General features: G+C 39.4%; 1 protein-coding gene across 3 annotated transcripts in view; it reads left to right on the forward strand.

Moving 5' to 3' along the window:
• The window catches only part of LOC123972359 (microtubule cross-linking factor 1), a 67,108-nt gene that overhangs the window by 38,363 nt on the left and 13,876 nt on the right, over nucleotides 1–14,869 (forward strand). For 2 of the 3 annotated variants that reach the window (XM_046051824.1, XM_046051825.1), the window contains 5 exons: nucleotides 2,240–2,341; nucleotides 3,029–3,253; nucleotides 5,232–5,402; nucleotides 9,608–9,775; nucleotides 13,202–13,468. In XM_046051824.1, the coding sequence (XP_045907780.1) occupies nucleotides 2,240–2,341; nucleotides 3,029–3,253; nucleotides 5,232–5,402; nucleotides 9,608–9,775; nucleotides 13,202–13,468 (933 nt within the window). The remainder of the gene's footprint in view (nucleotides 1–2,239; nucleotides 2,342–3,028; nucleotides 3,254–5,231; nucleotides 5,403–9,607; nucleotides 9,776–13,201; nucleotides 13,469–14,869) is intronic. The other variant, XM_046051826.1, reaches the window with a different exon arrangement.

Raw genomic sequence — 14,869 nt, forward strand, 5'->3', positions numbered from 1 at the left:
TCTTTCTTGTGAGCTGTTGTGAAATATAGCTCTGCAGGGCCTGTAGACGCTTCAAAAATACCCAAAGCATATTTTAATTTAATGCAACCTTTTGCATAATCGACACAAGAGGCATACAGGCAAATATATGAATTAAAATAATCTAATGTCATGACAATAATGATCAAACCAAAAATGTAATAAATAAATGCTGGTGCAGAATGAGGGTCATTTCACTGAAAAAAGACATGTTTTAGCTGTTACTGGTGTCTGTTGGCATGGAAAGCAGTGCACCATGGCAAGAAAGACTTAACCTGCCCAACAGTGAAGCAACTGATAACACTTACTGGCCAGTTCTGAGGAGTTTGACTTTACAGTTTATTTACTGGAGAAGTGTTTCTGAGCAATATAAACTTTACATTTGGATGATTTCAAATAACAGGGGATACAATTTTAACAAAAGGTTCGTTATCATCAGAAGGCCGCTCAGTCCAGCATGTCTAGTGACACTCCAGCCACAGTCACTTTTTGATGCCGAACACGATTTCACTTCATTCACTCACTCTACTTTCACAGTTAATATCACTCCTACAGCCACTGATCTTTATTTATGTATTTTTTTTCAACATTTAACATTTTCTTACTGCTTTTTAAATTCCATACCATTTGCCCCCTTTACATTGTGTGACTGAAAGTACATGTTATCTTGCTCCAAAGTTAAGGAGAGCTCTGCAATTCAATCACTAATTTAAATTATAAGTTGTGCTATAAAATGTGTTTCTGCTGGTAGACAGCTTGTTGCCCTTAAATTAGTATGACACAACAGCCATGCACAGCTACGGTATACTGGCTCTTTAGACGCATGTATGCACTCAGTGTATCACAGCTGAGTCTGCACACAGGGGCCTCTGTAGTCATGCACTCTGGCACCGGTCCATCACTAAAGACTGCAATGTCATGACTCGACTCAGCAAATTAAACGCATGTAAAAGTGCAGCTTACACAGGAGTGTCACAATACACTTTAAACACACCCAGTGAGAAAAAAAAAAAGAGCACAATCAACGAAGTGAGTGGTAACGTTGCTGCCGCACACATCAGCTCAGATCTGTTAAATCCTTCAGTGACTCGGCTGTTTAATAAACCCACTGTGTAATCGCAGGACACCGGGATTCATAATCGCTGCCTCATGCTTGTGTTCATAGAGAAATTGCCCGCTGTTATGTAATGCAGAGTACTGCCAGCGGTGATGTGACACATTACTATTACAGTTACAGTTACGGCACATGCGTGTGGACTTCTTTGTGTCCCTGTGCTTTCTGCTGCAGTATAATCCGTGAGGTGAGATGAATGAATGTGAAAGCAGCTTGGATATGGTAGGATTAGCAATGCCCTGTAGGCCTGTATGATTTGCATTTGACATTGGGCTGACAGGGAGGTGATCTAGGGTCAGTACACACTGAACAGCTCAACTTACTGTCGGAGGGTACAGTGAACTCCCGCACACAGGATAGGAGAAAGACATTGCATTATAAACCGCAGCAGTTTCTAAATTGTCAGAGTCTGCACAGTTGTTTTTAGAAAGACAGGGACGTCTTGTGAACGAGTTTAATAATGAAGAAGAATCATTACATTCAAAACCATAAACATAAGCATCTCATTTGACATGGGCTCAGTTCTCAGTTCAGTTCATGTTTTATTGGTGATAGAAACCATAATTTAGATGAAGCTGTTAGTTTTCAAGTTATAATGAAGTCTTCGTACAGCTCTAGTAGAGGTATTTATACAGTTTATCACAGTATCAATTTGCCCATCACAGTTTCTAGTCACTATTCTGTTAATTGAAAAAAAGTATCTAGTGTGTTAGAAATTGTTCGACTTTGATTTTGGGAACTACACTTGAGAGTTAGATGAGAAGATTGATACAACTCTCCCATCTCTGCGGTAAATATCAGAGAGCTTTGATGCTGTTAGACAAAGACATGTACTCCAGCTCAAGTCGTGCAGCATTAAATTATTAGAATTTCCTGAGATGTTGCAGAAGTAGGTTTGATGGGTTTCTACTTGTGTCATACTCAGATCTCATGTGAGCTTTTTCAGTCCTGCAGTGGAAATTGTAGAGAGCAAATATAATCAAGTGTAATCATCTCAAATAAAGCTTTACAGAGAGGCAAACAGAATCGGTGTGAGACATCAGTATGTGATGTAGTTTATCCAAAGTGTTGGTAACGTAACTGTGTGCTGTGCTGCTGTGGGTTCAGCTCCGGGACACGCCAGCTTCTGACATCCAGTTTCGTCTGGATCATGAACGAAGGCTGAGAGCGGCGACGGAGGAACGGGAGGCTGTCGTTTGTCTGCCTCAGGTATAATAACGCCATGTTTGAATGCCTTTAGATTTTGAGCATAAGATCATTGGTATCACACCTCACTTGCTCTGCTATCTTTGCTGAAGTTTTAACATACTTTTTAATTAAGTGTCTCCACTGGAGAGGGAAGAAAGTTTTGGTTTAATATCCGCACCAGAATTTTGTTTCAGGCTTAAGATTGATGTCACGGTCTTCAGTCTGAAACTTTTTTTGTACTTGTAACATGCAAACCTGACTTCTTTCATTTAAACATGATATTCAGAATATAATCAACGTGACACTTACTCTTACAAAATGATCCTTTTAAAAATACTTTTAAAAAACTATGAAATGGATGGGCCTTTGTTTTAAAATAGAAGCTTTCTGTCATTTTAAGCACACAAAACATACAGTTTTCTGGTTCTTGCTTCTGAAATGTAAAATGTTCCTACTTTTTTTAAACGAAATATTTTTGGGGTTTTGGACAGTTGGTCAGACAAAAAAAAGCTATTTAAATTTCTAAATTTTCTGCCATTTTTTGGGACAGAATAATTATAAAATATATTCAATCTGTTAATGATGACAGATGAGCTCAATAAATAACCAAATAGACCTACTCAGGAATTAGCCGCATGTCCAAAATGATGGCCAAAAATCACATTACATACATTATTCACTTAATCTTTTGCCTGATCCCATCTACAGCAGGAAGACGAGCATTTGCATCTGGAGGCCCAGCGTGGAGGTCTGGAGCTGCAGGGACTTCAGAGTCATGAGGTGCCCTGGACTCAGGAGAGAGCCATGATGCAACAAGAGCTCCGCCTCTTCAGACGCAACACCATCATCTTCTACATGAAGCTCAGGTGGATCCTTATGCACTGGAGGCTTGGCCGCAAGGACGACTCCGAAGAGGGGACGGTGCACCCGGAGGTGAGAGGTTTGACATGCTGGGTTGGATCTGTTGGATCATAGGTTTTAAGTATTTCCATTTTGTGTTAACTTATTCCTCTACTCCACTACAGTTCAGAGGGAACTATTGTACTTTTTACACCACAACATTTATTTAATGCCTTTGCAGATTCAGACATGTAATTAAGGTTATGACCCTTAAAACCAAAAAGGCACAGCTCAGTTCTTAATCCACAAAGCACGAAAGCAAACCAGATTGTGGTTTGAGTCGATCATTAGGAACGAGATGACAAACGCATCCCTGACTCATCCTGAAAACCTTTTGTTCCTGTACCACTTTGAGGCGCATACTTTCCACTGGGATGCAGGTACTTCTGCAGGACTGATTGATAGTCTGGTTAATTGGCTGCCCGGCTGATCGAGCGACTCCATTTGTTGTTCAGCTTATTGACCTAGCAGTCGATACTTCACTTTTTCTTGTTATCTTCTCGGGCTCCTGGTTGATTAAACTCGTAATTTGTGAGATTCAGGTATTGCTGGTTTTGTTTTTGTTTTTCAGGGATATGTTCAAGTGACTTTCATAGCTCTGCACTGCACGTCCCCAGAGACCACAGAGTAGTTATTTCCACTAAAGTTTCAGTTGATGGAGGAGATGAGTTGCTGTAATTATGGATCTTTTTTCAGCTGTGCTGGGTATTACAGCCTAAACTGTCTACCCAGTTCCTACTAAACCTATCATAAACATAATATATACTTTATATATCACCTTGCTTTTTTTAGAATATCACTTACTTTTTCATATATCTTGGGCTGGGCACTTTTTCTGTAATTCTTTAAAAATTAATTGAATTTCTCTTGACTCTGTTCTGACTCTTCAGTTTATTCATGCAGTATCGTGTCATGAAACCTAATTTGTGCCTACAGATGGTGCAGCAGCGAGGAGCCAACATGTACCTTATTGCATGTTTACCACACCTCCTTGACTTGACATTGAATCCCAACAGAACATTTTCTAAAGTCAATTTAATTTTTAAAGCCCTCAATCACGGTTACAGTTTCAAAGTGTTTCACACTGCTCACATTTAGATACAGTAAAATAAAATATATTATATATATTGAAAACTGGGTGAAAACAAGAAAGAATGGCCCAGTTTCAGTGTCCTCCCTTATGGACTCACAGACGCTCATTCCTGATAAGTTATCATGGATTCAGGGCCATCACACTGTGTAAAGGATGCTTTTGTAGACTGTTCTAATGTTAAACGCGATGGCAAAGGAAGTCTGAAAACACACACATAGGGGAAAGGCTGCCAAGAACACGTTTACTGTAATTTTATTCAACCTTTAGTTATAAAGGGTGGTCTAATGAAAGCCCTTCACTCTTATTTGCATTGAGCTCTGTGTACATAGTAAAAATCCAACTATTAGATGACATTGAAACTTACACAGCTGCAACTAATACGAATAAAATGGTGAAACAGTTAAAAGAAAATAGCATTAAATCAGCATTGAATCAAAATTGAACACCACATTACGGGATAAAGGCAAAAAAACATTGAAGGTACATATAATACAAAAGTCAGTGGTGGACTCACATCAGCCAAAGAATTCAGTTGATTCAACTTTAATACCTGCTGCATTTTAAAAACCTTTTTACGGGGCTCTGTTCTTTACCACAGTGCATTAGGGCCATTGTGGATTTTTTGGTTTATGATGGAGCATCAAAACCTAATTGCTGTTTCCTTCATTCCAAAGAATCTCAAACTACATACATGTGTGACTGTAATTGGAGGGTATGAATGTGAATTTGGCAGGTTGTTTGTGTGTGTATTAGCCGGGTGAAAGTCTGGAGAATCATCCAGGGTGTTTCTCTGCCTTCTACCCATTGCATGCTGGGAAAGGCTCAATGACTGTGAGCCTGAAACAAAATGTGTTGGTACAGAAAAATGTGGGCTTGAAATCAAACTCAGGCTTTTCATGGCCGTATCATCTGTTCCAGTTCGAGAAGTTGGAGGGCGTCCCAGAGTTGGGAGTGATAGTGGAGCAGGCGGAGGGGGAGTCGGATCGAGACGACAGACTGTGTTTACCGCAAACTCCAGGGGACGTCCTCGACACTGGGCCCATCATCCCCTTGCCGTCACCTGATCGACACCTGCAGCATCAAAGACAGGTACGCGCACATTTACACTTCCTCCACTGGTTTTTGGCTGAATTTTATTATAACAAAATTAGGGAAAACTGCAACTACAGTGACTCCCCTGCATTTGAACATAAGTAACGTTTTGAGTTCATCAGCCATGTTGTGATCTAGAAGCCTCCAGGAAGATTAACTCATATTAGCCTGAACCTATGATGAAAAATAAAACACAGTGGAGATGATTATTGTGAAAAACCACAGCTTACCAACAGCTTGAATTCGATGGCATACGATGCAGGACTGATTTATAACGAAACCGGTAATTTCCTAAACTCGTCAAGTTCTGGTCCAGCCTGCTCCTTGCGAGAGCTGCCATTGCTTAAGAAAAACATCCCTCCCAAAACGTCATACAAATCAAGCATTAAATTTAAATTGTTTTTGAAGCCTAGACCCCTGAAGCCTAGATCAACATGTGTGTTAGTCCACACGAGGATACTTGGCCATTTACAGTTCCATCCATGGAAGACTCCTAGATTTGATTGAATTAGGAATTTTAATTTTACTCATGAGGGATGGAATCTCAGGCATCCCAGACTCGTAATGCTTTAACTTGTAAATCTTCGAGTTAAAGAAAAAAACAGCAAACTCAATTAAATATTTAATATTTGTTAAACTTTTAATTGTTTCAATCATCTAACAATGTTCAAGGTTTATTAGCTTTATTGTCATTTTGCAATACAGGATTGCACAGTTTAATGCAGTTGCCCATCCATACTACACACATAAAACATATAAATAAATAAAAAATTAGATTGAAATAGAAATAAATAAGTAAAATACAATAGAAACACTATAAGATATTATACAGTTACATGTATATAAATACATTGACACACACACATAATGGAACATAAGGCTGTAAAGTTACAGTGCAAAGAAATAAATCAGTAGGATCTTACTTGTTCTCAAGTAAAAGTATTGTAGAATTAATTATTTTTCTCATTAATTTTAATCGTGTTCAAAGGAATGTTTGGCAGCCGTTCATTAGAGCTGTTTGGCATGGTATGCAGATGACAGTTTTGGCCTAGATAACTAGGAAGAGGCAGTAATTATTTTGAGTACATCCACTTTTAGGCTTATTGTTCAAACAACAACATAGACTCTCAGTTACATGCAAAGGAAACAAAAGGAGCTGTGTTCTTCAGGCTGCTGAATGTTTCAGAGGAGGAAATATAGCGCGTGTTGGAAACTACTTTCCGTACGTCTGTCGACCACTTTGCCCCTTTGTTAAAGTAAAGATATGGATGTAAGCAATTTGGGTTGGATGCATTATTAAGCAGCCTAAGTGCTCTACTTTGTCCTGTGTTTTGATTTTCCCATAACATCTTAAAAATGGTTTGCACAGTGATCTGACATTGGTGCTTTAACAAGCATGCCCACTAGACTATATTAAGCTTTGTGCATGAGAGCAGAAATGCAGACTTGCTTTAGTAAGCATCTGCACATGGCTATTACAACAGAGCAGTGCACAGATCATAATTCCTGCAGCCAGAGAGATAATAGTATGTTAAGCCTTAAAGAGGTCATTGGAAGTTTTCAGTGAAGACTTATAATAATTTAGGTAGTTTGGCAGCTTGGTGAGGGAAAAATCCTGATTCATCCATTCCTCTGGTACTGCCAATGTCTGATAATTTTGAAGTGCCTAGGTATATATATATATATATGAATATTGTAAATACTATAGATGAGGTGATGATATTTTTTCCACAGGCGCTGTGAACTTTCATCACATTTAGTGTAACGATCTGTACTCAGTACATTAAAATATATGTAAAACAAGTTTTAAAAAGTTAAACAAGGATTTCACACTGACATAACAGTTCTCAATTAGCTTGAAATATGTGGAACAGGATCCCAAGGATTAAATTTAGCTTTAGATTGAATTTTGTATTTAGCTTTGTGGTGCACTGGTTAGCACCGTGACCTCACTGCAAGAGGGTCTTGACTTTGAACCTGACTGGGACTTTTCTGTGTCAGAAGTAACATGTGATGTGTTTCCCCCCAAATCAATAGACATGTATGTGAATAACTAAACGTATTCGTGTCACTGCATCTTGCAAAGCTCCTGGGTGCTGACCGTTGCTCTTAAATAGAGGATGAATTTCCCCATTGGGAAAGATATTAGCTTAAAGCCTATACAAAGTTGTGATTATAGCATTTTCTAATGCCAATCGTTTTTATTTGTAGAAAAATAAGACAGTCCCTTTGAAAATTAGTACAGTCTATGTGTTGCTTTTAGCCAATCACGCTGTTGGAGGAGTTTCGAGAGGAGCTGCGGGAGGAGGAGACACGGCGATGCCAACTGCAGCAGTCCTACACCAATGACAAAGCCGCCTGGGAGGTCAAGTGGGCAGATCCGTTTGTGCAATAGTAGCATGTATTGCCACTGGCGTGCCAAAGTTGGAAACCTTTCAATTCTACACGTAATGGCTTTTAATTAAAGGTACCCAGTGGACCTATTAACCACTAGTGGTGCTAATTTTGTGCTTCAATAGAACAGAGTCTGCCCGCTGGTTGGGGCGTCCTGCTGGTCCAAGTGGTTTAGATGCATACCATTATGTAAAGTAGTTCAGTTCTTTCGCCTCTTATTTTTATTCAGGCTGAATGCCTTTGCTACTGCTAGCTTGCAAATGTGGATGTAAACAATGGAGGTTTTCAAAAATATTAAAAATCTGCTTTGCAAATGATTTATGATTTATAAAAGGCACTCATTGTGTTTGTTAGGCCTCAGGGATATATACAAGAATGTACAGATATCTTTGTATTTACAAGCAATCTCCACAGGGTACCTTTAACTTAAAATAAATTTGCTTGTAAGCTAGCTAGCTACCAAGCTAAACAAGTGGTTGCTGCAAAAAAAGCGATTTTTGGGGAATTCTTCAGATATCATATCCTCATGGAATCCATTAAAGCTGGGGTATGCAAAATTAATCCAAAATATGTATTTTTGTCAAATTCAGCGAATATCTCCTCAAGGTCCACTAGCTGTCCGTTCTATGTGTGTACTAAAAAAAAACTTGGTGTGTTTACACTGACCTCGCTCTATAAATGGGAAACAAACAAAGTGGCCTACATCCCACCACACAACACTATTCCAGCAGTTCTAGCCATGATTTGGTTGTTAGGTGACATTAAATGACTTTCCCACAGACATTCAGCTTACTTTCTAGTTTGCCAAGACATGGCGCTGTTGTGATTTTAGCTACAGTAGCAGGAAAGTTGTGAATTCGCTGTTTGGAGCTGTTGTGCTGGATCTCGTCCTCGCTGCATGTTAGTTTCGCAGCAGCAACTGTAGTCACGGTTTGCTAACCCACAAATAAGCTAATGTTAATTACATTACTTGCTGTGTTGTTGTTCGGTCAATATCATGATTTTTGTCATGCTGTTGGATTTTTCCAGAATTGCTTACATAATAAAGTCTATTGTGGCTGTATCTTCCCCCCTAAAACAAAACAAACACAAGTTCCACTGTTCCATTCTTACACTGGACTGAAGTGCACTGGCCTTTTATCACCTGAGCTTATATTGTTTTCTCAGCCCCAGCTGGCGGAACTGGCGGCACTGTAGTGATACCTCAAGGTGATGTTTTACTCACACACTTCTTTGTACTTCCACCAGAGACAAACAGCTCTTCAGCCAGTTATCTGAGCAGACACTTCAGGAATAACACATTGTTCTATTTACTAAAAGCCAGTAAGTGTCATTGCTCATATAGCCTGAAGTTCTTATAAACCCAAATGCAGATCTTGAGTCTAAACTTTCTCAAACCCCCTGCATCATAATTGGACTAAAATAAATCAGCATTGTATTTGTCTAACAGTTTTTTTGCAGCTTTAATTAGTGTCCTACTCAGAGGTTCCTAAGGAATCATTAGGAATGCAACTTTATATTTACACCCACCATGTGTACATGTTTTTAGTTCTTTAATGGCGGGAGTCAAGAAAGGATTGATGGGAAAGAACAAGGAGACAGATAGGAAACAGGATGGAGAAGTTCAAATCAAATTAATTTATAAAGCACTTACAAAGCAGGTTCATCCCAAAGTGCTTTAAAGGCAAACAAAGGACACAGACCCAGATAAAAACAAGAGACAAGACCATCATGACAAAGAAGGAACTTGCTGGATAAATCTTTCCCAAATGTGTGTTTTTGCTAATTGTCTTGTTCCCTCCTTGCAGTTTGGAGAGAACCGGCAGGTGCTGCAGGCCCTGCGGACGCTGTTGGAGGAGTTTCGAGAGGAGCTGCGGGAGGAGGAGACACGGCGATGCCAACTGCAGCAGTCCTACGCCAATGACAAAGCCGCCTGGGAGGTCAAGTGGGCAGAGATGAAGTGCCAGGTCGCCCAGGTACAGATGGCGTCTCAGCGCCCACCTTAAAGGGACAGGGCACAATCTGGTGTAGAAAACTAGTGGTGCATTCAATAAGCAGCAAGGTGACAGTAAACATGTTGCCTTTTCCACGGATGAAATCCCTCTCAGGGCAAACCGGTAACAAGCCAAAAACACTAACACTTTTTATTAGTTGACCTGACATTTTAGCCAAGCAAGGGCAGCATAAAAAAGACAAAGAAATTATGAATGAATATATATATATATATATATATATATATATATATATATATATATATATATATATATATATATATATATATATATATATATATATATATATATAAATTTATACATTTATAGATTAGAAACGGACTGATATGAATACATTAAGCTGAAATCATTTATTACAGATGCTGCTAATAGATGCTTTTTTGGTCAATATCAAAAAAATGTAATTTGAAATTATAGCAAAGGCCTCCAAGATTGCAGTTGTTCTTTGTTTCTTCCAAACTGTTCTTATAAAACAGCATTTACAGTGTTGTGGGACACTAAAACTCTTCACTGACACCCAGGAAAATAAACTTTTTAACGGTGTTTCTGGGTGTTCAGACCAAAACACCAAACACAGCACACCATTTAAAAACACAAGGGGCTAAGATGTTATACAACCTAGAGAGGCCAGTTTGAGTAACAAATCCATGAGTTTGAAGACTTATCAGATGCCAGAACACAATAAAGCAGTTTATGATATTGTGAGACAGGAGTTTACAACTCTGCAACATGGTAACAAGCATTATCAGTGCGATAACTTTCCAAATTAATTTATCTGCTTGCAAAAAAATGTGACAAGCCCAGTGAAAATTGGTGCAGTGCAGTGTATGTGTTGCTTTTAGCCCATTCATCTTTTTGTTCTCGGGTCAGATTCGTGGGGGTGGGGTAGTGTTAGCTGTGTGCATTCCCATCTTCCTTAGTGTTTTTTTTTAGATCATCAAATTAGCTACATATACCTACACATAGTGGCTTTAGATTTAAATCTCATTGCAGGTAAAGACTGTTTCAATGCACTTGTCAGGATGTACCTTAATTATATTGTCAGTGGACATCATGACTAGACTACCTGTTTTTAATATCCCGTAATCCTTACATCCCACTTCTTCATATTTGGATTGCATTTCAGTTTCATGGTAGATGAAAAAGTACAGTGGAAGAAAGGAGAGGAAGTGAATTTGCAGTGAAAGGTACAACAGTGTGGCACAGAGGGATGTTGAAACCATGTTGTTTTTAAGAGTGTATTCTGTGGTACAGATGGGCATCGCGGTCGGACCCTCTGCTGCACATGGTTTACGCTCGAGATTTTTCTTTCCCTTTGAGAGGCAGAGCACGATCAAAGTCAACAATGGCTTGACAAACAAAGGTTCCAATCAATTTGAGGGTATTGAATGTGTTGTTTCTTGACCGCTGTGTTGGAAGATAAAATTTGAAACCCACGGTGTCTTTTCTCTTGTATATCTGATAAAAAGGAAAACTGCAGCTTTGGGAACCAATTAAGCAGTTTGAGTTTTAGGAGGAAGATTATCTTTTTAAACTCTGTGCAGCCTTTATCCTTTCACAAAGCAGAGGTCGCTGAGGGGCCTCAGTGAGCAGTAATTTACTTAGTTTCGTCTGATTACACCATGTTGAGCCCATTTCTTGCTACACTGTGCTTCGTTCTGATGAAGACTTCAGAAATACACCCCTAAACTGCTGTTATTTTGTTTATTATTATTACACAGCCCAGCAGAGCAGAGCAGATTTGGAAATGACGCTCACCTGTGTATTAATATGTGTAGTTATTACTTTTCGAGTCACTGTTACAAGATATTAATGCTGGCTCATGTTTCATACTCTGGTGTCACTGGCATAGTATGATGCCTCATAAGTAACTGTCTGTTTTTATAATGTCTTACATCTTGGCTCTTAGCATTCTGTCAGCAGCTATTACTGTACATGATATCCTCTCCAGTGTGTAATCAGACCCTTTTTAAAACCCACCATAAAAGCATGCAAGACAAATATTTGTGAATAGTAGTTATGTAAGCTGATGCTCAAAGGCAACCTTGACTCACCCTTCACGCAGCTCCAGTGCTGCAGACTCTGGTTTGTACCATTATGTTGCACGATCAAAGCCTGTTACAAAGCTCTATTCTGCCCAGAGAAGGGAAGCTTCCAAAGCTTCACTCTGTTCCTCTGCAGCTTTGAAGATTTCTGCAGTGTCCTGGGTTCATTCCCCCCGCCCCCCTCCCCCAGCAGAAAGTGGTTTGAAATATAAATTTGTGAGGGCAGACCCCGCTCAAGTTTGAACATGTCAAATAATCTGGTGCTTTGTGATACCTTCTCACATATTTCTGTGTTTTATTCTGTAGTGGCAGGCATTCAGACCGAAAACAGTCCAGGAAGTCCAGTTTAAGTAACAGATCCGTAAATTTGAGGGCTTATCCAATGCCAAAACACTGCGCAGGGGGGTAATATTACAAGACAGAATTCTACAACTCTGCAAAGTCACAGCTGCAATTCTTTGTCGTGACAAAACAATCACAAAGTTAAGGGTAGAAGTTTGCCTTTACATTACAAATGAACGTACCAGGAATGCGTGCTTGCAATAAACTGTGTTGCTGGATGACCCTGCATTAGCACCCCCAATGAAGTTTCTTCATGCGGCTAAAGCAGAGGTAGCATTTCCATTTGTTCTCTATATATTTATTTAAGCTTTAAACAGCCCTAGTGAGTAATTTCCTCACTAGCTTGTTCATAAATTGCGTTCATTGCTTTAATCTATTAATTATTTTGTAGCCGTGTGACCATTTTACTTCACTTCTGTTTTCAGTTATTTTATTTTATTAAACAGAAAAACAGATTAAAAGATCATAAAATAATGATCAAAAGAGAGAAAGACTGTTTGTCTGATGCATCTCAGCACTTTAAAAACATATTGATCTAAAAGTGACATTGTTGTGGGCAGTCTGTTTACTGTTGCCTTTTTCTTTCTTTTGGTTGAATATTTGTGACTTCAAATTAAAGCAGATGTTCACCCAAAAATCATATTTTCTCATGCATCTCCAGCATTAGGCAGATAGTATTGTTTTTTGCACAGAATTATACTTTAACAGCGACCACCGTAGTTACTGTGTATTATCAGCAAATGTTACTAAAAAAGTTTTCATAGGGATTATTTCTTCGGTCCAAAGTAGATCCAATAAAAATTGTGCTGAAATTTGAGTGAATCAGCCCTTTAAGTGGAACATTTTTCAAACCTACTGGTCCAGATTATTTGTTCATTACTGTGGCATTGCCTTATAGCAAGGCCATTTCTTTTTCTTAGTCTTCATTATGTTTCATTATATACTGTTGAGCATAATAATGACTAATCAACCCAACATTACTGTGTGTTTGCTCTTTGAGCAGTTGGAGGAGGAGGCGCAAGGCAAGGTGCGCGGTGAAGCGCAGGGAGGTGAAGGGGAATTGGACCCCGAGTGGGCCTTGAAGCAGGAGCGTGAGGAGCACAGGCGTCTCCTGGCCGAGAGCCACAGCACCTCCCTGGACCTCCGCTGGAAGCTGCAGCATGGAGAGAATAGGTGGGGCCGTGAGAGGACCGAACTGCTGGAGCACTTCGACCGGGAACGGCAGGAATGGGACGGCAGCATGAGGGAGCTCCACCGCAAAATGGAGAGGGTGAGAGACGGGAGAAGATGGGAAGAGACAGTGGGGAGAAGAGTAACAGTAGAAACAAAGAGAGAAAGACGGACCAAGTCGAGAGGGGAAAGGATAAAGAGGTGGAGAAACAGAGAAAAGCACATGAATGAGAGGGTTAAAGTCAAGTCAGGCTCATACGCTCCTTAGCAGATGGAGTTTGCCCAGTTGATGTGAAGTTGTTAATGTTCAAGTTTCTATTTCTCTGAATACTTTTAAGAACTTGTCTTCCACGTCGCTTCATAGGTGAGAGTGAAAGTTCATTCTTGCATTCAAACCTTGGAAACAGCAGTTTCATACCAATCATACCACAAGATCTGTGGTTGCAGCTTAGGGCTGAAAGTAACGATTTACAATAACCTGTTATAATAATAACTTTTTCCTATTTTAAGACTGATTATTTAGTCTATAAAGTATCAGGAGATCGTAAAAAACTTGACGTCACGATGTGACATCTTCATGGTACTTGTTATGTCTGATTAACACTATGAAACCCAAAAATATTCATTTTAAATCATATACAACAGAAAAGCAGCAAATCTTTGAGAAGAATTTGAGAAGCTGAAACCAGCAAATGTTTGGCTTTTTTTTTGCTTGTTAATTGATTATCAATTTACTGACAACTAATTGAGCCCTGGATTTGCTGCTTTTCTGTGTCTAATATCATTGTAAATCTTTTAGATTGTTGATGAGACAGAAGAAGTCATTTAAAGACATCCTCAGACTTTTCCCCACAATTTTCACGTTTTAACGTTTTGACAAGCATGTGTGTGTCCGTGCGTGCGTGCGTGCGTGTGTGTGTGCATGTGTGTGTGTGTCATACGAGAGAGAGAGAAACAGTGACAAAACACTTAAAGCGATAATCTTCTCTGTTGTTTGGTACTTTAGAATAGTCGAAGGTAGATACAAAAAATACTGAGGATTACTGAATAATTGATGTCCTTTGTGAGTTTTAATTAGACAAACTGAGGGTGAGAGTATTATAAAGCAGGGACCGGAATAACTGAAACACACCCTGAATACAGCTCACTATTACCAGCTCAAACAAAAACTGCTGATGCACAGTTGAACGGAGACACAGAACAGGAAGCTGAGATGCATTATTCAGCGACACTGCAGCAAACTGTAAAGCACAGGTCACCAACTGAACTGCTCAGACAGGCAGCGTGAAACGTGAATGAGTGATGTGGCTGAAGCTAGGCACTTAACCCCGAATGTTGCAGGTGGATTACCCAGGTGCTCACAGTCAAGGAACACAGTGGAGACTTGTTTGTTATATTAAAGGAAGCAAGGTGTTCATATGTGACCAAAGTCTTCCCTTCATAACTGAAGCATGCTGTACATGTAAAGGACCATACTTATAGATAAATCACCTGGACCAAT

This window comes from Micropterus dolomieu, linkage group LG06 (assembly GCF_021292245.1).
Source record: "Micropterus dolomieu isolate WLL.071019.BEF.003 ecotype Adirondacks linkage group LG06, ASM2129224v1, whole genome shotgun sequence".
Classification (NCBI taxonomy): Eukaryota; Metazoa; Chordata; class Actinopteri; order Centrarchiformes; family Centrarchidae; genus Micropterus; species Micropterus dolomieu.